At 40.3% G+C, this 22,891-nt stretch overlaps 1 protein-coding gene across 4 annotated transcripts in view; it reads left to right on the top strand.

Annotated features, from left to right (window-relative positions):
* PARD3B (par-3 family cell polarity regulator beta) overlaps positions 1-22,891 on the top strand; it is an 894,180-nt gene that overhangs the window by 653,236 nt on the left and 218,053 nt on the right. For 3 of the 4 annotated variants that reach the window (XM_061607918.1, XM_061607919.1, XM_061607920.1), the window contains exon 20: positions 735-1,025. In XM_061607918.1, coding sequence (XP_061463902.1) covers positions 735-1,025 — 291 coding nt within the window. Of the gene's footprint in view, positions 1-734; positions 1,026-22,891 lie in introns of those variants that run through there. The other variant, XM_061607921.1, reaches the window with a different exon arrangement.

Genomic DNA, 22,891 nt, shown 5'->3' with positions numbered 1-22,891 from the left:
ACTGATTAGCAGCAGCATTTTGTAATACCACTTAAAGCTTTATCACAGTGGAGTACTCCCAGTAATAGTCTTTAATTCACTTATATGTACCAATTCATCTCTGTCAAGCTTCTGTTCATTTCTTCCCTATCTTACTCTGTCCCTAGCCTCTGTATAATGAGGTATGATGTCCCCCACTTAAGTGGGGGAGAGAACTGCAGAAATCCCAAGTAAACTGCCTCTGGTCTTTGACACTTCAGACAACCAAGCCCCCTCTGCATTTATATTTCCATATTATTGCACTTCTTATAAATGAATGTATTTGGGAGAAGCTATGGAGAAAATGCCACTGATAATGTTATTGGTTAATTCAGATGCAAAAAAAAAGATGTTTTCGATAGGCATCTATGATTTAATATGGAGCTGGTGTAGAGATGCCTTTTTCATAATGCTCAAAGTAATGCATGTTTGTGCAGTTATTGGTAATGTATATGAGCACATGTGCTACCACTTTGCAAATACTTGGATGTGGATTGGGTGCTTATCTGTTGTGAAGCGTGGTGGGTTTGTGATTGACATGCTTGCTTGATATGTTCTGTTAAATGTCAGAGCATGATTATAAAGAATAAAACGTTCCCTAACGTTTTAGCTGGTATTTTTGTTGTATATGCAGTACACAAACTAACTTGAAATAGGCTCTTTTTACTTTACTAGACGTTGAAGTGAATACTAACCTTGGTGGTTTCATCTCTTAGGATTGGTGCAAAGCATCAGGAGCTACGGCAGAAGCAGGCCAGAGGACTTCCTGAGTATTCCACTGGCCCTGTGGGTCCACCACCAGATATTGACGATGATGAGACAGACCCAAATTATGCACGAGTGAATCACTTCCGAGAAATGTATCCAGTTGTCAGTGCTTATGGGCCATCTTCTCCACCTGTGTCAGAAAAGTTTAGGTGCGATAACCCTCCAATGGACAGGGACCACCTGGAAGGACTGTATGCAAGGATAAACAAGCCACCTTATCAGCATGCTCCTCTTGAGAGGTAATTGTCACATTGTGGAAATTAATGCATCTGTCAAAATTTACAAATGTAACTAAATAGCATAGCACCCATATTATTATTTGAAGACTAGTTATGTGTCTAATGCCCTGCCCCTAAGTCTTGTTGCATGAGTATATCAGTACTTTGGATAGTGCACATGGATAGTAGTACCATTGCAACACCACTGCAAACTGTAACATTCTGCCAGCATGATGAGAACTTTATCATGCTAGGGAAATAAACTAGTGGGCATGGTTATGATCAGAATGTTAAGAAACTAAGCTTCAGATTCCATAATTCCTAAATCTACTTTTTACAAAAAAAGAGATCCAGATTATTAAATTTGCGTAAGCAATTCTGTAATTGTACTCAGATTGGTTGAGTGGTTTTGAATGATCAAGGAATATTTGCTTAAATATATATATATATATATATATTTCCTTTACATTTCCACCAGTATCAGTCTCACTACTCAAGATCATGATAAAATTGAAATCTTTATAAAAAGGCTCCTACTTCACAAATTGACTGAATTGACCTGACTCCAATCCAATTGCAGCGCTACCAAATAAATGGTTTTTTTCCTGCTCTTAAGAGGTTGCTGTTTTGCAGTGTAAAAGACTTGTGTGTTCAAATCGGTTTTTTGGACCCCGTGATCACTTGGTGCCATTAGCAACCAGCTTTTGTACCATATGCAGTGATTTACTATGTATGCTTACAGTTTACATTTCCCCTGTTGTGTGAAATTATGCACTTTCAATTAAGTTGGAGGGAGGACTGAGAATCATGGCACTTTTATGCAGACTGTAAAGCGTGGCTTTGCAAGACAGATTACCTTTCAGGTCTTTCCAATAATCAAGTGGGGAGAAAGGAGCCATTTTTAATCCTTACTGTCAAACTTCCAGGTTGATAGCAATAAGAAATACAGTATTTTTCTCTATATATATAAGTTAAAAAAGAAAACACACATTCCTAGGCGCAGCCATGGAGCCATCACCATGAGATTCTGAAAGCTGGCATTTGAGAATACAAAGAAATACAGTGCTTGACTAGGTTTCTTGTGTGTTAAAATAAATCAAGACATCTGGGGGGGGGGAGGCAGTATGTGAATGTGTAACCAAGACAAATAGCTGAACATAATGGAAGAGTAAGAAGGGGTAATTGTTACTAAGACTTATATAATTTGGTTTGCCAGCCCTGTCACTTAGCCCTACAATGTATATACAAATGTTTTTTACAAAATAGTATGGCTTTAAATAGGCTTTGGCTTGGTCATTGTTGCCAGGAGCATTGGAGGGAGATTTGTTCTTGGAGAGACAACTCTCCAGTTCTCCCGTATAATCAATCTTTGTGATCTTCATAACTTCAGTGAGCAGGAAGCTTTAGATATGGCTGTTGTCTTTGTTCATCCTATCACCAATGTTCATGTTGTAGAGTTGGTGTTTTAGTTAACTAGGCAAGAAATAATAATAATAATAAATAATAAAATAATAAAATTTAATTTGTGTGTCGCTTATCTGGCCAATGGCCACTCTAGGCGACGTACATATAGTAAATACAGCGAAATACAATACACTAAAATACACTATAACAATATAAATTATAAATTATAATAGCAGCAGAATACAGAGTAGGAAGCATTTCAAACATAAGAACATTAAGCCTCCCCAGAAGTCCCAAAAGCCTGTTGAAAAAGCCAGGTCTTTATGGCCTTGCGGAACATATTCAGGGAAGAGACGTGCCGAAGATCTTGTGGGAGGAAGTTCCAGAGGGTGGGGGCCGCCAGTGAAAAGGCCCTCTCTTTAGTTCCCACCAGCTTAGCTGATTTGGTTGGCGGGACTGAGAGAAGGCCTTGTGTGGCCGATCTTGTTGGGCGGCATAATTGGTGGCGTTGTAGGCGCTCCTTTAGATAAAATTACAGAAAATATGTAATTTTCCATGAAATATTGCAAAGTGAGGTCATAAGTTGGGATCCAAGGTGGAATCATTGCTCGATCTTGTGGACTTTCCCTCGTGTGAGAAATTCTGGCATTTCAAACACAAGGCAGATCCTACACATACATATACAACAAAGAAACTTCAGAAAAATGAAACATACAGCCATTAAAATCCAAACACAACCAAATCAGGACAAAGAAGCAGACCAACATCTGTACATTTAAAAACTGTATAGCAACATTTGTAATTGTCACTGATCGCAGGTTATAAAACACCTGGTGGGATAATTTTGTTTTTACTACTTGTATAAAAACCAATTTCAAAGGAGACAATGTCAACCATATTTGAAAAAATCCACTATTGGCTAATATTTGATCATGCATTTGGAAGTTGTCCATTTCACCTTTTCATTTTATTATTTATTTATTATTGAATTTATATCCCACCCTTCCTTCCAGAAGGAGTCCGGGGGGGGGGTCAAACAAAAACACTAAAAACACTCGAAAACATCTTAAAAACAAAAGACTGTTGAAAGAGAAAGAGAACAGAGATGGTGCCTGTGAAATATTTAAGGGGAGGGAATTCCACAGGGTAGGTACCACAACACTAAAGGTTTGTTTCCTGTGTTGTGCAGAACAGACCTCCTGATAAGATGGTATTTGCAGACCCTCACTTGCAGAGCACAGTGATAGACTGGGTATATAAGGGGTACAATGATTTTTCAGGTATCCCAAGCAGCATAGGACTGTGTACACTAAAACCATTATTTTGAACTTGGCTTGGTAGCTAATGGGCATCCAGTGCAATTCTTTTTAGCAGCAGGGTAACATATTGGCAATACCCTGCCCCAGTGAACAGTCCCACCACCGCATTTTGCACCAGCTGCAACTTCCAAACCAACCTCAAGGGCAGCCCCACATAGAGCGCATTAGAGTAAGCCTGAAGGTTACCAGTGCATGGAAAACAGTGGTCAAGCTATCCTGGTCCAGAAACAGCCACAGCTGTCTTACTAGCCGAAGCTGGTAAAAGACACTCCTAACCACTGAGGTCACCTGGGCCTCTAGTGACAAAGATGAATCCAGGAGCACCCCCAGACTATGGGCCTGCTCTTGCAGAGGGAGTGTGACCCCATCCAAAGCAGGCAACTGATCAGTTACCTGAACTTGGGAACTACCAACCCACAGTGCCTGTGTCTTGCTAGGATTCAGACTCAGTTTATTGGTCCTCATCCAGCGTACCACTGAGTCCAGGCACTAGTCCATTGCTTGCATGGCCTCTGCCAATTCAGATGTGACAGAGTAATAGAGCTCGGTATGATCAGCGTACTGCTGACACCTCACCCCAAATCTCCTGATGACTGCTCCCAAGGGCTTCATGTAGATGTTAAACAGCATCGGGGACAAGATAGTACCCTGTGGCACCCCACAACACAACTGTCAGGGAGCTGAAAGACAATAACCCAGTTCTATTATCTGAAAACAACCCTGGAGATAGGATCGGAACCAGTGCCTCTGATACCCATCTCACCAAGTTGGCTCAGAAGGTTACCATGGTCAATGGAATCAAAAGCTGCTGAGAGATCAAGTAAGAATAACAGGGCCACACTTCCTTTGTCCTTCTCCTGATAAAGGTCATCCATCAGGGTGACCAAGGCTGATTCAGTCCCATAACCAGGCCTGAAGACAGATTGGGATGGGTCAAGATAATCTGTTTCATCCAAGAGTACTTACAATGGCTGCACCACAAACCTCTTGATCATCTTACCTAAAAAGGGGGTATTTGTGACTGGGCAGTAGTTGTCACAAACCAAAGGGCCCAGGGTGGCCTTTCTCGGGAGCAGTCAGATCACTGCCTCTTTTAGGGTGGCTAGAATCTCTACCTCCCACAAAGACACGTTGACCACACACCGGATGCACTCAGTCATACCCCCTCGGCAAGTTTTAATAATCCAAGAAGGGCACGGGTCAGGAGGACATGTTCTTGGCCACATATCATCAGGCCACATCAGCTGAAACGTATCCCAAGAGTTTGCAGCAGATGTTGCACTGGACACCTCTCTGGGAACTACAGTAGATGTGAATGGAGCATCACGATTGGTGTGGAGGTAAGCAACTTTACTCTCCAAGTACCTTCCAAACAATTCACAGTAGGCCTCTGAAGGGTCTAAAACTCCATTTCCTGGAATTGATGTCAACAAACTTGTGACAATCAAAAAAGCTCCACTTGGTGACTACTTGAGGATGTGATGGAGGCAGAGAAGTGGGCCTTCTATGCCGCCCTCACTTACACACATAGCCCTTAGCTCATTTGTGTTTTGTTGTTGTTGATGTTATGTGCCTTCAAGTCGATTACGACTTACAGCAACCTTATGAACCCTATGTCATAAACCCTGTTCAGATCTTGTAAGTTCAGGTCTGTGGCTTTATGGAATCAGTCCACCTCGTGTTTGGCCTTCCTCTTTTTCTACTCCCTTCTGTTTTTCCCAGCATTATTTTCTTTTCTAGCGAATCATGTCTTCTCATTATGTGTCCCAAGTATGATAACCTCAGTTTCATCATTTTAGCTTCTAGTGACAGTTCTGGTTTAATTTGTTCTAACACCCAATTATAACCATTTTTATCCAATTATTTGTCTTTTTCGTAGTCCATGGTATGCGCAAACTCTCCTCCAACAACGCATTTCAAATGCGTTGATTTTTCTCTTATCCGCTTTTTTCACTCTCCAACTTCCATACATAGAGATCAAGAATACCATGGTCTGAATGATCTTGACTTTAGTGTTCAGTGATACATCTTTTCATTTGAGGACCTTTTCTAGTTCTCTCATAGCTGCCCTCCCCAGTCCTAGCCTTCTTCTGATTTCTTGACTATTGTCTCCATTTTGGTTAATGACTATGCCAAGGTATTGATAATCCTTGACAAATTCAATGTCCTCGTTGTCAACTTTAAAGTTACAGAAATCTTCTGTTGTCTTTACTTTAGTCTTCTTGACATGCAGCTGTAGTCCTGCTTTTGTGCTTTCCTCTTTAACTTTCATCAGTATTCATTTCAAATCATTACTGGTTTCTGCTAGTAGTATGGTATCGTCTGCATGTCTCAAATTATTGATCTTTCTCCCTCCAATTTTTATACCTCCTTCATCTTGGTCCAATCCTGCTTTCCGTATGATATGTTCTGCATATAGATTAAACATATAGGGTGATAAAATACACCCCTGTCTCACCCCCTTTCCGATTGGGAACCAATCGGTTTCTCCATATTCTGTCTTTACAGTAGCCTCTTGTCCAGAGTATAGGTTGTAGCACCCCCATTTCTTTTAGAGCATTCCATAGTTTTTCATGATCTACACAATCAAAGGCTTTGCGGTAATCTATAAAGCGCAGGGTGATTTCCTTCTGAAATTCCTTGGTCCATTCCATTATCCAACGTATGTTTGCAAGATGATCTCTGGTGCCTTTTCCCTTTCCAAATCTAGCTTGGACATCTGGCATTTCTTGCTCCATATATGGTAAGAGCCTTGGTTGTAGAATCTAGAGCATCACTTTACTTGCATAGGATATTAAGGCAATTGTTTGATAATTATTGCATTCCTTGGGATCTCCTTTCTTTGGAATTGGGATGTATATTGAACACTTCAGTCTGTGGGCCATTGTTTAGTTTTCCATATTTGTGACACATTTTTGTCAAAATTTTGTACAAATTCAGTCTCAGTTGCTTGTAGCAACTCTATTGGTATGCCATCTGTTCCTGGTGATTTGTTTCTTCCAAGTATTTTAAGAGCAGCTTTCACGTCACATTCTAAAATTTCTGGTTCTTCATCATACAGTCCCTTCATGAATGAATCTGTCATCCTTGCATCTCCTTTATAGAGTGCTTCAGTGTATTGCTTCCATCTTCCTTTTATTTCATCTTGGTCAGTCAGTATGTTCCCCTATTGATTATTCAACATCCCTATTCTTTGTTTAAATTTCCCTTTCATTTCTCTAATCTTTTGCAATAGGGCTCTCGTTCTTCCCTTTTTGTTGTCCTCTTCTATTTCTATACAATAACTGTTGTAATAGTTCTCTTTGTCCCTCTGTGCTAGTCACTGTATTGTTGCATTTAGGGTTCTAACTGTGTTTCTATCTCCTTTTGCTTTTGCTTTCCTTCTCTCTTTAACCATTTGAAGAGTTTCTTCAGTCATCCATTGAGGTCTTTCTCTCTTTTTAACTAGAGGTATTGTCTTTTTGCATTCTTCTCTGATAATGTCTCTGACTTCGCTCCATAGTTCTTCTGGTTCTCTGTAAGCTAAGTTTAAAGCCTCAAATCTGTTCCTTATTTGATCTTTATGTTCTTCTGGGATGTTATTTAAATTGTATTTTGGCATTATGATTGCTTTGTTGTTCTTCTTTAGCTTTACTCTGATTTTCGATATTATCAGTTCATGATCTGTACCGCAGTCTGCTCCTCGTCTTGTTTTCGCAGAAACTATGGAGTTTCTCCATCTTCTGTTTTTAACTACATGTAGTTTTATTTGTAAGCTGCCCTGAGTTCCAGTTTGGAAAAAGGGGAGGGAAAAAATAAAGTTTCAATTCAATTCAGTTCTGCTACCAATTATATAATCAATTTGATTCCTATATTGACCATTTGGTGATGTCCACATGTACAGTTATCTGTTTGGTTGCTCACTTTTTGGTTGTTTACTGGTGTACCAAGGTGCAAACTGGGCTCCACAATGCTGGAGACGGCACTCAGGGACAACTGGGTTAAGAGCCCGACACATCTGGTTGTTCCACAGTGTGACAAGGGCTTCAACAGAGACGCTTGCTCTATCTACTGGAAACTCCCCTCAGGCTTTCAGGAATCCAATGGATTCCATTAGTCTCCATAGGCGGACCATCTTAATCTGTCCACCACATTATAAAGAATTATTTCAAGCATAGAATCCTGATCTGAGGTTGCTGCATCATTATGTACTGAAGAAAGGAGAATCACTATCCTTCCTGTTTTTGGCACAAACAAGTGAATATGAAAAATATTATTGTTGATATTTCTGGTTGGTGGATAAGAACTCTGGATAAATTTCTGGTATGTTGGGTTTTCTATCTGCCAACCAGAATCAGGTTTTTCTTAGCTAATCCTCTGGCAATTTTTATTTTCCATCCAAAACCCTGTAAATGGTTGTAAATTTCTCAGCCACTGTCTAGCCTTAGTTTTGTGCTTCTGGGGCACCTTCTTCATTCTCCATGTATATGTCTGCATCATAAAATGTATCACAACACAGCCAGAATTGTATGCCATGCTTTATGGGTTTGGTTAGTTTATACCGCTTCAGTGAAAGTCTTTCTTTGAATTGCACTAATTGTTCATCAACTGTAAGATTCTCATATGACCTGAAGCATTGGGGGGAGGGGTAAACATATCCCACAGGTTGCTCATAGGGACAAGCTCGTCTCTATTGCAAGTCAGCAAACAATAAACTGTCTGTTAATACCACTGGTGAAGATGAGAAAGAAAGTTAAAGGTTTATTTGCTTCTAGCTCAGAAAACCGTCTCTGTGTAGAAGCTCAGGGTAGCATGTCTGTACACATGACAGAGACCAAAGAAGAAAGTGATTTAGTGAAGAAGGGAAAATGGGGCAAAAAAAATGTAGCTTTCTTAGTTGCAAAAGAGGAAGTCAGTGAGAGGGACACAAGGTTTACTTTTTCTGTCCATCACCGCCCACTGGTTCAGGTAACTAAGTATAAGCATTGTTGTTTTCCATTCCAACAGTCTCACACATTGGTAGTTTGATGTTGAAGCCAATAATCAAAACTTTTGAAGGAAGCCAGTGACATTGTGCCCTGATAGTGTTGAGGGCAACCCCTGATAACACATTTTGCAAAGATCTTTCCATGAACAGAGAAGAATTATCACCTGTACATCCTTGACTCAGAGTTGCTATTAAGTCTGGCCACCTGGAAGTTAGAGTGCTGGTTGCTTTGAGATGTAGCTGGAATCTCAGTGACCCCAAAAGCTGAACTGGTAAGTTTTACATAAAATTATGGTTGTGATTGGGAAAAAGGTTTTGCTGGTTAGATGTTCCACTAACTGGAACAAAAATGTTTGAACAGTTTGAGTTCATAAAGGGCTTTTGTAAACCTGTGGGGTATCATTGACACCTGATATGTTTGTGATGATGATAAGGGAAACAATTTATCTCTTTTGGGGGGAAAGGACAAAATAGTGTTTTTTCATGCTCTACATCCTCATTTCTTATGAGAAAAAATAGATTCTGGGGTAAGCATCTGTAGACATGACTAGTAGCTAACAAGGTTAAACAGCATTTTGTGGGGTCACTTTGACCCCAGCTCCTTAAATGCTTTTTCTGTTTTCTCAGTAGTTCCAATAGAATAGATCCAAAAACCCATAAGAATAAAAGCATTCGTTTTTCACTAACTTAAGGAGAAGGGCTCTGAGACACCATGTGACAATTTTATGCCCCAGAGTGGTTGGGAACTATCTCAAAAATGGAGTTGTGGAAGATTTACACCACTTTGGTGAATTTTTTACAATATTATCAAGGTGTGTTTGACACACAAACACACACACTCATAATCAATGGAAGGTAAAACAAGAGCCAGGACATGAACCCATATGCATTTGTTTAAGACTGTTTCACAGGAATCAACCAGTTTAGAACTCCTTTTGTCTGCTAAAGTGTCAAATTTGAAAGAAGTTCAAAACTTCTTTCTGGGTCAAATATTGTCAGTTTCTGAGGCTAATAGTGTATGAAATACAAATTTCAATATTTTTTTAAGTGTGTTATTTTTAAATTAGAAATAGCCAGCAAATGCCCATATTAAATCCAGTAACACTGTAAGATATACAGAGAACTTTATGTTATGGGACCATAAGGAGGTGCCATAAATAAATAAATCAACATTAAATTATTCATACCCAATATTTGTGTATGTGTGCTGTATGGACTCAACATCCTGAATGATAATTTTGATAATATATTGTAATTCAGCATCTTAAAATCAGTACTGATAATTAAAAGAAACTAACATTGGTGACCTAAATAGTGCAATGTTGTTCATCAGTGATCCCAGTCTTTCATTCTGCATCAGTACTTCCAAGCTAGGAACTTCTTCGCAGAGCTTTATTGCTGTGTTTTATAATGCCGGCTAGGCTAGGCTAGAGGATGAAATAGGATGAGTATATTATCATAAAGATGTGATGCAAATGAGAGGCCAGGGTCTATCAGGCCATTTTTTTCCTAGCAGAATCTCAGGCTGTGAACCCTCAAGTTTCTTTCTTTCTTTCTTTCTTTCTTTCTTTCTTTCTCTTTCTTTCTCTTTCTTTCTTTTTCTTTCTTTTTCTTTCTTTTTCTTTCTTTCTTTCTTTCTTTCTTTCTTTCTTTACCAGCACCCTGAATTTTTAAAAACTTGATATCTAGATGCATACTATTGCTTGTGTCTGTCTTATGGCAGATTGCTGTTTCTATGGTTGTTGTTTTGTTCTTGGTAGTAGCCTAAATCTGTTTGAAAACTGGACTATATTGAAAGTTTTTTATATATTTGTACCACAGCCTTAAATCTTTACCAAATGGTTCCTTTGAAAATGAAGACGGCTGCAGAAAGGGAGACTTTTCTCTGTAAGAAAATTAAAAATTGTTTCCAGTGTTTTGCACTGTCAGTAACATGTATGACTATTTGCCTGTTGGACAGAAGTCGTGGGTATGACCTCAGTGCAATGAGCTCCTGGCTCTCTGGAAGCAAGTTTGTTTCCTTGAGGCCAAGGTGGCAGACCTGGAAAAGCTGAGAGGAGCAGAGAAGTTGTTCTTGTTCTTGTGAACCGCCCAGAGAGCTTCGGCTATGGGGCGGTCTATAAGTTTAATGAAATAAATAAATAAATAAATAAGAAGTTTGTGGATGAGGCCTTTGGGGACATTATAGCTGTGTATAGGATGACAGTTCTCCTGCTATCATGGAGAATGAGGCTCTCAGGGAAGGAAAGCATCTAACCGAGGAAGAGGGAAACGATCCCTTAGAAAAGACCCATTCTTTGGAGGATGAGCAGATAACCTCTCATGCCAAAGGTACTTCTCCAGGGGGTGGAGGGATCTTGGTAGTGGGTGATTAAATCATTAGGAATATAGATACTGGGGTCTATGATGGGCATGCAAGACCACAAGGTGAATTGCCTGCCTGACGCGAAGTTTACAGATGTTGCCTGTTGGCTAGGTTCCTTGGTAAATAGTGCTGGGCAGGAGTCAGTGGTTGTTGAGCATGATGGCACCAATGACATGGGGAAATGCAGTTGTGGGGTTCTGGAAGCAAAAATTAGGTTGCTAGGTAGGATGCAGAAAGCCAGGACATCCAAGGTAGCTTTTTCTGAAATGTTACCGGTTCCATCCGCAGGGCCAGATAAACAGGTACAGCTTTGTAATCTCAATGTGTGGATGAGGCAGTGGTTTTGGGGTTTGGATTTGTTAGGCACTGGGGAGCATTTTGGGACAAGCCAGGCCTATACAACAGGGGCAGGCTGCACTTGAACTGAGATGGAACCAGACTGCTGGCACTTAAAATCGAAAAGGTGGCAGAGCAGCTTTAAACTGATTTAGGGGGGAAAGCCGACAGGAGCTGAGGAGTGCCCGGTTTGGAACAAATCTCCCCCTGGGATAAAGACCCCAAAAATGATGACATTTTAAATGAGGTAGGCTTAGACACTGTGAGTACAGGGGCACAAGATAGCATTCCAGAGAGGCCAAAATTAATTTTTTTCACAGTTGTATGTGTTTTCCCCATTTGACTCACAATCTGTGACACAAAATGTAAGGATCTGATAAATAAATTATTTAGGTTCTCTTTAGCTCATCCAAATTCCTGACAGAGAAGCAGGACTACCATTTTGCATACAGACCTGAGCCTTATTCTGTACACCTTAGTCCTGTTTTATTTCAATGCAATCCCATGGTGTATAACTGGAGGAAGATATACAGTCTGTAAAAATTCAGTTATCTGGGCTTTGGTGGGTTATTATATTCCATCTAGCTAAGGCACTCTTCACATTCTTTGAAACCTCATTGTAGAAGGGCCACAGCTCAGTGATAGATCCCTTTGCATGCAGGTTTAATCCCTGGCATGTCCAGTGAAAAGATACTTCGACTGGAAAATACAGAGTTTAAAGAGAGTCTGTCTGTTGAAGGACCAATTATCTGACTCAGTGTTAGGCCTATATGTGTTCACCAAGCACTTACACTAATTTCAGTTAAGAGTGGTGCTATACATGCTACTTTCCTTCCTTGTCAGGCAAATTCCACACTGGTTCCATTCTGGGAATAGAGGCAAATACCTGCTTCCAGTCACACCCTTTAAAGGAGCAAAGCAGAGACTGATGAACCTAAGCATTCCCAATTTGCCAAAGGAACGTTCAGACAATAATCTAAACTTTAGGTTTCTAAACATTGTTTTAGAATCTCAAATGAAGATGACCTCAAATGAACCACAGGAAGCCCTTGGGCTCACATGTTCCCCTTCTCTTACGCACAAAAGGAGAATAAAAGGAATTCCTTTCATTTTTTACTAAACCTGTTTCCTGTTGTGTATCAACTTCTCTCTCTCTCTCTCTCTCTCTCTCTCTCACTCTCTCTCTCTCACTCACTCACTCACTCACTCTCACACTCACACTTTCACACACACACACTCTCACACACACACACACTCTCTCACACACACACCCCTCTATAGATATGCTTAGCTACAGGAGGTTTTAGCACTAAAATAGGGCGGGTTGGCCCTCTCTTTATTAGGTGGATGCTGCTTATTTGAGGAAGGGTGTAATACAAATATATGTGATGAATCATTCTGTTTCTCAATCTTAGCTGGAAAATGCATGACTGTCTTCATCTCAATGCCACTTCACATGTGATTTTCCCCATATTTATTTATTTATTTATTTATTAAATTTATATCCCGCCTTATGGCCAAAAGGCCCTCAAGGCGGCTTACAAAAACATGAATATAACACATCATAAAGCATAAATACAATAATGCAATTCTCAAAATTAAATAACAAATAACATTATTAAAAGAAATGAAAAAACATTTAAATGTGTCACAATAAGAGAACCAAACACTTTATAAAAAGGCCTAGATAAAAATCTTCAATTTCCCAGCAAATAAGTAGCATTTTTATTTTTAACATATAAATATACACAGTATATAAGTAGCCAAACAATAATAATAAACAACAAACTAATGAGAACATCTCAATATACAATTAAACAATCCCCATATGGAGCTCAATACTTGCTTAAGGAAAAGTGAGTGGAATGCAGTGTGTGAATGGCTGTTGCTGTTAACGCACTACATTTGAGGTTTTGGGGGCCGGGTGTGTGTAGCCCTTAGTCATTTCACAAATATGAAAGGCTTAGCAGCACAAAAAGACCTCCCACTACAGAATTCGACTGCCTTCTGTTCTGCTGGCATGGGCAACAGCACAGGATATGAGCAGGAAATGCATAGAAATGGGTCAGTGTAGTTCCTCATATCACATGTATGGCCAGCACTATGCCAAACAGTAATAATAAGCGTAACTGTAATTTACTTACAAGCATACAGTAGCTTACTTCAGACATCACTCCATGATCATGGTTTCTGATAACCATTGTTTTGATCCCAATCCATAGTTTGAACTTTAGAATTTCCAGGCAAATGATGCAAACCCTCTCCAAGCCATGGTTTCTCTCCCTGTATATTTTTTCATTGTGAAGAAAATTCCACAGTGACACGTCCTTTAATCAAAAATAGGTTGTGCTTCCTTTAATAGGCAGCCCAGTAATAAAAATGTTAAGTTTTTTGTGCATGTGCACATTAAGTTTTTAAAAACCTGCCACTTAATTTTAAATGCTAATATGTGTGTGGGCAATTAAGAAGCCAAAATTGACTATGAAGCTGGTGCGCTCTAAGAATGGGAGAGGGAGATCATTACACCTCTGCTCATGGATAGCTATTTGCAAACCAGCTGATAATGTGCAAAATGAAGATTTTGTAAGTGGCATTTTAAATGAATGGTTAATGGCTTGAAGATTAATTAAATAGTCAGAGTTGTTCAAAAGCGAACCTGCTGAAATCTTGTTTATAGGCCAGTTGCTTCTATAGTGAAAGTGCGAGCCTGAAAGGCTGTGATATTTCCATCTAGCAAGCCATATAGAGCATTTCCCCCTCAAACAAAAAAAATACATCTTTCTAGCATAGTGCATACATGCATGGTCAGAAAGGTTTTAATACAGGATACATTAATACTAAATAAATGTCATACAATAAATGATAAAACTTTGAATTCATTGTTCCATCAGTATTCAGCTAACGTGTGTTCTGAGGATGGGGATAAGAATCACATTTTCTCAGCAATAAAATCTGCTATTTTTCAAAGCTGGAAAATGCAGTGTTCTCGCAAAAAGTGCTAGCTTGGGGAAACAAGGTTTGGATTGCAAGGCAGCTGCACATTTTTATTTTTATTTAATTTTTTGGTGTAATAAAATAAAATGATCTTCTGGAAAGACCTTAATGTACAGTTTTCATTCCAAGCATGTAGTTCATCATAGTGCACAGTGAGAGTAGCTAGAGCACCCAAAGAAGCATTTTGACTTGGGTACAACTGGGGTAAAATCATTCATTCCTACTGTGTAGCCTGAATATTATTTTGTTGTTACTTGTATTGTGAGTTACTTGTATTCTGTTTGAAGCCATGCCAGAGAGTGTTGATTTTTATGTTGAACCATGGTTACAAGTTGAACTGACAAACTGAAAACTATAATCTGCTAAAACTTTCTTACCCCATTGATACCATACCTGTCAATGGCAGAGCATGCCTAACAAGCTTATCCCTTAACAAAATTCATTGTAACTGTCACACCTGAATGGTCTCCAAGTCAGTCTGTGATGCAGCAAACAAATTATAGTCATGAAAATTAAAAAGTAGATATTCCCATTCCCAACAGGTAGTGGCTATGAAGAGTTTGTGGACACAGATAACATCATAAACCTCCAGTCTGATGGAGAAGCAAAATACAAAGCCTTCCAAGCCATTTCCAATCTTGAGTTCTTTCCTACAGTGATTAGCATTATTAAGCAGGGATGTCAGGCCTCATTCTCCCATCTATATCAAAATAAATACTTTGGTTGACCAGGTGACCTCATAAGCGTGAGGTCAGTGTGGAGCAACCAAGAGAGCTCCCCTGGCAATTATTACATGCCGCTTACTCCAAAAGATTTGTTAGACAGTGATGGAAAGTCTTAATGCATGAAGTGGAGGAGGAAGACACATACAATGATGATTAAGATGACAGTGAGCTGGAAACAGCTGCAACACCCACCCTGGATCCTGCACTGCTACAATGAAGGCCACCTGAGCTGGCTACTGTGTCTGATTTTAAAGAGAGGTAGAGGAGTGTGTAGCATTTTCCCACTGTATGCATTTTTGTGCTTCAGTTTTTGACAGAAGCAAATCATTGTTAATGTCTGCCGCAAATGTCTGAAGTTATTACTTTTACTATATGTGTTTTGTGTATATAGTGTTACTGATATATGCTGTGTGCAAACTGAGTCATATTTCAAAAAAAATGCATATATAAGAAGATAAGAGCCAGGCTGGAGGGAACATCCAAATGCTCTGTCTAATATAGCAGCCTGTTTCCCAGGCAGATGCCTCCAGGAAGCCCACAGCCAGGATAGGAAGGCAGTAGCCTTTACATGCTCTTTGTTTCCCAGTGTTCAGAGGTACACTGCTTCTGAACATGGGTGTTATTTGGCCATGATGGCTAACAGCAATTGGTCGATGTAACTCCATTACCACTTGTGGCAGAGGATATTATAAGTTAGCTATGCATCATGTGAAACAGTTCTTCTGTACAGTCCAACACTAGGAACCATGCATGTACATGCCAGCCATGGAAATGTACAGAGTTCTCTCATTCTCACTCTTCCCCCCACCCACCCCCAGCCCAATTTTCACTCTCTTTCCTTCTTGCGGAGGGAAAAATAAGCACACTACCTTCTTCAGTTTTTTATATTGCCACCTTTGGGAAAGAGCTCCTGAGTGTCCCTCTGGCATTTGAATGATTGGCTGTGTTTTCTGATAACTTCAGGCTTAACAGGATTCTCTTTAGTTTACTTTGGTTTCATTTGTTCTTTAAAAGAGGTGGCCGTCCAAATTTGTGATTTTGGTCCATTGGCGTTGACTGCAGGATTTTATGGCACAAATGTGACTTTAGCAAAGGTATGCCTGGTGTGGTACAAAAACAGGGCAATACAGTTATATCCCTTGCCTATTTGAATTGTGCTATAGAAGGAGCTAAAGGTAAGCATAACGTGTGGTCCCCTTCATTTCCTCAGAGTAGGGCAAAGGTCAGGAGTGATCACCTTTGGAACCATCAGAAAAGAAGAAATCCAAGTCTGCAAAAGAGCTGAGTTCTCACAATTAGAGATAAAGTAACAAATGGGTGTTAAACAAGATAAGAGACATTATTCCTTTGCCAAGAACACCATTTCCACATTTTAGGGCTGCTGTTTTTAAAATTTGCTTTTGACACTGAAATTGTGTATGAGAGGAGATTGAAGTTTGAGGGTGCATCAGCTATGGACAAGTTATTTCTGATGAAACATTTGAACAGCACAAAGGCATGAATATTTGTATCTAAGGCTGAGCAAGCTCAGTCTTATGCTCAGTTCTGAGGATAGTAATAGTAGTGTAGTGGTAGTTGTACTTGATGATGATGATAAATTACATTTCTGTCCCTTTCTTGTTTCCAAAGAGAGCCCAGGGAAGCAACATACAAACAATTAAAAGATCTAAAAACAATTCCAATACAGATGCAGACTGGGATAAAGGTCCCTATTAAAAGGCTTGTTGAAAGAGGAAGGTCTCCAGTAGGTGCTGAAAAGGTGACGGGGGAGGGAATTCCAAAGGGTAAGTTCTACCACACTAAAGGTTTGCTTCCTGTGTTGTGTGGAATGGACTTACTGATAAGATAGTATTTGCAAGAGGCCCTCACATGCTGAGCACAGTGATTGAATATAAGGGGCTAGATGATCTTTCACGTATCCTGGTCCCAAGGTTTATACACCAAAATCAAGACCTTGAACTTAGCCCACTAGCTAATTGGCAGTCAGTGCAATTCTTTCAGCAGCAGCATCACATGGTGGTGATATCCTGCCCTAGTGAGCAGTTGAGCTGCTGCATTTTTCACTAGCTGCAACTTCCAGACCTCAAAGGCAGCCTTATAAATCTGGTGGTGCTGGTGGAAGTTAGTCAGTTGACAGCCCTTATGTAGAATATAGAGCTAATCAGACAGTGTGGGATCCTTATGCTGAACCTCAATATCATCATTCTCTATAGTATGATAACTAAATTAGAAAGGCTGAGACATGGTTTAATGTTATCATTTTCCACGTCAGTATTTCTAAAGATCTTATAGTCGATTTTAGTATTATTAATACTAATAATTTCATTTATGAATCGCTTGCTATGAGGCATCCCAAAGCAATTTACAATATAATACTATATCTATGTTACATATATAAAAACAGTTAAAACACTGTTTTAAGAAACATTTATAAATATAAAAACAGTTTAAAACAACACCACCACATACATAAAATTAAATTCAAATCCAAGCAGAAAGATTCGCTTTCAAGACCTAGGAAAGCTTTGAGTGTGCTGTGGGGCTGCTGTGGAATCTAAGGAAGATCAGCATGGATAAGACATTGCACTAGATCCAAATATCCAACCTCAGCTGCAGTTGGTGGGTGGAGCATGAAAGTGATTTATGTCAGAATCAGATTTGTCCTCTGAATCATTGCCTGATGACACAATGCAAAGAGGAGGGGTCCTAACTAATTGTACCATTCAGTGAGGACTATATAGTAAGCAGCATGCAAGGAAAACAGATGTGCTCAGTCTGGTCCTGTAGAGAGAGAAGGAAGGAAAACACTGGACTTGATAGGGAGAAATATGTTCTTCTCTGTACCAACTTAACAAGATAATCAATATAGCTAATTATTGGGAGGTATCTCGTATTTTTGCAGAAGTGTGTGTCATCTTAGCTAGATCTCATTCCTGGGACAAAAAGGCAATGGGCTAATTTTTATAAGTAGAGGGGCAATCCTCTTGTTAGAATAACAAATTAATATGCCCTGCCAGGTTGTGGATTGTACTGTAAGAAATACTGCAACAGCTGTGTTTTTGAGAAGGCATGTTTGGCTGAAGTTCACTGAAGGCAAAGATGGAAGATCTTACTGTTTAGTGTCCCAAAAAGATGAGTCTCTGGAAAAGATCAGGAAAAATAGGTTCATCGCTCAGTTCTTAAGGCTTACAGCTCAGTCCTTAAAGATTACAACTCCTCTTCCACTAGTACAAAATTTGAGGTGTTTTATCACACCTCAGATTCATCATTCTAGACAGAACAGATATTCATGCAATATAATATCCATTATAAATCTCAGTATGGCCACCAGCAACAGGGCTGCTGTCAGATCCAGAAACCTAAAGGGGAATAACATTCAGACTCCCCTGGAGAGGTTTCCTTGATTTCTAAGCTGACCTTTTGACTATGATTCACAACAGATGTGTTGCCTACCTATCTTTCAGCAACAAGATATCCCATTTTGAGACCTTCGGACAAAAATGACATCAAACTAGTGGGTTCTCTGAATAATTTCTGGAAGTTAAATAAGTTTGTTCATATTCTTCCTGATTCACTGACAATTATTTTAGGTGATCACCCTCGGTTCCAGCAGGATGAAAGAGCTGTGGAATCCATCATAACCAGCCAGATGGGCGACTAATAAATTTAATAAATAAAATAAAATAAATAAACCATTGCCTAATTATTAAATCAGTGCCTACCTGATAAATTTGAGGTATTTTCTGATCAACAAAGAAGGAAAGAGTCTACACTGGACTCGAGGGCACTGAACAAGTGTGTCACAGTTGCAAAAGTCTGCATGGTTATCTTTGTGGGAAATTGTACCACTTTTATAGACTTTTTAAAATTATTAAAATTATTTATAAACCACCCTTCATCCACATGGGTACCAAGGTAGAATACAACAAATTAGACAGCAACAATAGAATCTTCAGACATAGCAACCAATTCTGGTAGCCAAAATCCATTATGAGTTTAAAAGAGCTCATGCTTATATTGCAACACATCAACACCACAGGAAATTCCTCCTGAGATACTGATGTGAGACTCAGCATCTGCTACAAAGATTGTTCCACTGAGTTTGACTATTGGAAGATGGTGGTGGGGAGCTTATTGTCCAAGGCACTTGATCAATAGGAGATAGCCTAAAAAGGTAAAAGCTCTTCACATCAATGTGCTGGAACTGTGAGGGCAGTTAGAAATGCACCAATATCTTTGGCACCTGTAGTGATGGACAACAATGGACAAACAGACATTGACATCAAAGTATTATGTGAATAAGCAGAGAGGCACTGCATCAATCCAGCATATGCAGAGAAGTGTTGTGGTCTTCACCAATTCACTCCTCAGACAATTCATATTACACACACACACACACACACAAATGTACTGACATCTCCAGAGTAGATTAGGTATTGTCAGTCATTTGAACCCTGAATAGCAAGCATCTTTTTCCTGATTTGTGGAATTATGGGGTTTACAGATGTGTGTTTATTTGCAACCAGGCATAACACCAAATGTCCTCAATTTTGCCCATGGTCCATTCAAGCTCTCTTAGTCTAGGTGGCTTAAAAGAGAGCTTCCTTATATATATTTCCACTACCATCTCTGATTATCAACATTTTATATCTAAATAAGACCATCATGGCACAATGTGAATGAGCAGGAATGAGCAACAGCAAGCCTTCAGCATGTGCACTTCCTCCTCCCACAGAGCCAGGAGGAGTTCAGAAGGTTTCACTTCTCCTTTAGTTTAACCATGATTTGTTGTGTCCTCCTGACTGACAAACTTATTAACTATGGCTGGTTTCAAACAGGCAACTTCAAACTATAGTTACTGAAGCCAGCAGCGTCACTAGCGGGAGTGCGGTGGGGTGCGGACCTCCGGCGCGCGCCGTCCCAGGGGCATGGACAGGAGTGGCTGGTCTCACGTGCGTGCGTGCACACTCACCACACACTCTAGGCTCATAGAATCATAGAATCATAGAGTTGGAAGGGGCCTTGTAGGCCATCGAGTCCAACCCCCTGCTCACAGCAGGAAATCCACAGCTAGAGCATCTCTCACAGATAGCCGTCCAGCCTCTGCTTAAAGACATCCAGCGAAGGGGATCCCACCACCTCCCTAGGCAGTCGGTTCCATTGCTGAACTGCCCTTACTTTCAAGAAGTTCCTTCTAATGTCCAATCTGAATCTACGCTCCTGCAACTTAAAACCATTAGACCTAGTCCTACCCTCTGGGGCAGCAGAGAACAAATCTGTACCCTCTTCTATGTGACAGCCCTTCAGGTACTTAAAGAGTGCAATCACCAGACTGAACATGCCAAGTTCCTTCAACCTTTCCTCATAAGACTTGTTCTCCATACCGGCTATCATCCTCGTCGCCCTCTTCTAAACCTGCTCCAACTTGTCTATATCTTTCTGAAAATGAGGCGCCCAGAACTGAACGCAGTATTCCAGATGAGGCCTGACTAATGCAGAATATAGTGGGACTATTACTTCCCTCGACCTGGAAACTATAGCTCTGTTTATGCAGCCCAAAACCACGTTTGCCTTTTTTGCCGTAGCATCACACTGCTGGGTCATGTTCAACTTGCGATCCACTACAATTCCAAGGTCCTTCTCACACGCACTACTGCTAAGCCAGGTATTTCCCATCCTGTATCCGTGCATTTTGTTTTTGTGGCCTAAATGCAGAATCTTGCATTTGTCTTTATTGAATTCCATTTTATTAATTTCAGCCCAATTTTCTAAAATATCCAGATCCCTTTGGATTTTATTCCTGTCTTCCATTGTGTTAGCTATCCCTCCCAGTTTCGTATAATCCGCAAACTTCATAAGCCTTCCCTCCACCCTGTCATCTAAGTCATTGATAAAAATGTTGAAGAGTATCGGCCCCAGGACAGAACCCAGTGGCACTCCACTCGAAACCTCCTTCCAGTCCGAAGCAGAGCCAGCAACGACCACTCTTTGAGTACGGTTTTCCAACGAGTTGTGAATCCACCTGACAGTATTTCCATCTAGTCTGCATTTGACCAGTTTGCTAATCCAAAGGTCGTGGGGGACTTTGTCAAACGCTTTGCTGAAATCTAGATAGATGACATCTACAGCATTTCCACCATCTACTAAGCTAGTGACCCGATCAAAAAAAGAGATGAGATTAGTTTGACAGGATTTTTTCTTGACAAACCCATGCTGGCTCCTACTAATCACAGCATTGTCATCTAGATAGTTGCCAATGGACTCTTTTATTATCTGTTCTAATATCTTTCCCGGTATTGAAGTCAGACTGACTGGCCTGTAATTCCCCGGATCTTCTTTTTTACCCTTTTTAAAGAGCGGGATGACGTTTGCCTGTCTCCAATCCTCCGGCACTTTTCCCGTTCTCCAGGATTTCTCAAAGGTGATGGCAAGAGGTTCCGAGAGTACATCCGCAAGTTCCTTCAATACTCTGGGATGCAGTTCATCAGGCCCTGGAGATTTGAACTCATTTAGGTTAACTAGGTATTTCCTGACTATCTCCTTATCAATCTTGAACTGCAATCCCGACCCCTTACTGAGATTGCTACCGATGCAAGGTTGCACACTGTTCCCTTTTTGGGAGAAAACGGAGGCAAAATAGGCATTGAGCAGTTCTTCCTTTTCCTTGTTATCTGTCAACATTTTGCCATCCTCATTGAGCAGCAGTTCCACCGTTTCCTTGGTCTTTCTCTTGCTTCGAACATATCTGAAAAACCTCTTTTTGTTGTTCCTCGCTTCCCTCACCAGCCTCAGCTCATTCTGGGTTTTAGCTTTCCTTACGCTATTCCTGCAAGCCCGAGCCGCTCGTCGGTACTCTTCCTTGGTGATGCGTCCTTCCTTCCATTCTTTATACATACTCTTTTTTATTTTTACCTCCTCCACCAGTCTTCCGTGTAGCCACATTGGCTTTTTCCGATGTCTTCCGTTTTTCTTCCTCTTTGGAATTGTTTGCGATTGCACTTTTTGTAATACCTTCTTCATGAACTTCCACGCTTCTGGGGCTCCTTTTTTCTTTAGTCTATCTAGCCACGGGATCCTACCCATCATTTCCCTGAGCTTGCTAAAATCGGCTTTCCTGAAATCCAAGGTCCATATTTGACTATATTCTTCTTTGGGTTTCCCAGAATCACGAATTCCAGCATTACGTGGTCACTTTCCCCCAAGGTACCGACCGCTTTAATTCCCGTGACCAATTCGTCCCTGTTAGTTAAGATCAGGTCCAGGTCCCTTGTTCCTTCTTCTACTTTTTGAAAGAGGAAATTATCAGCAAGGCCCATCAGGAATTTGTTGGAGGTTTTGTGCTTTGCAGAGTTTGTCTCCCAGCAGATATCCGGGTAGTTGAAGTCCCCCATCACTACTACTTCTTGCCTCCTTGAGATTTCAGAGATTTGTTTGAGAAAGGCCTTATCTACCACCTCTTCTTGGCCAGGGGGTCTGTAGTAGACACCTACTACCATGTCGGTTTTATTTGTTTCTCCATTTATTTTTACCCAAATGGTCTCTACCGGACTACTTTGTTCGCTGTCTTGGATTTCCATAGAGGTGTATTTGTCTTTGACGTATAACGCTACTCCCCCTCCTTTTCTGTTGCTTCTATTCTTTCTGTAGAGTTTATATCCTTGAATGGCTATATTCCAATCATGGGAGTCATCCCACCAAGTCTGTTATCCCTATGAAGTCATATTTGCCTTGATGCACTAAGACTTCAAGCTCCTCTTCCTTGTTTCCCAAGCTTCGTG

The sequence above is a fragment of the Rhineura floridana genome, chromosome 2, assembly GCF_030035675.1.
Source record: "Rhineura floridana isolate rRhiFlo1 chromosome 2, rRhiFlo1.hap2, whole genome shotgun sequence".
NCBI lineage: Eukaryota > Metazoa > Chordata > Lepidosauria > Squamata > Rhineuridae > Rhineura > Rhineura floridana.
This window is presented reverse-complemented; position numbering and strand designations above follow the sequence as displayed.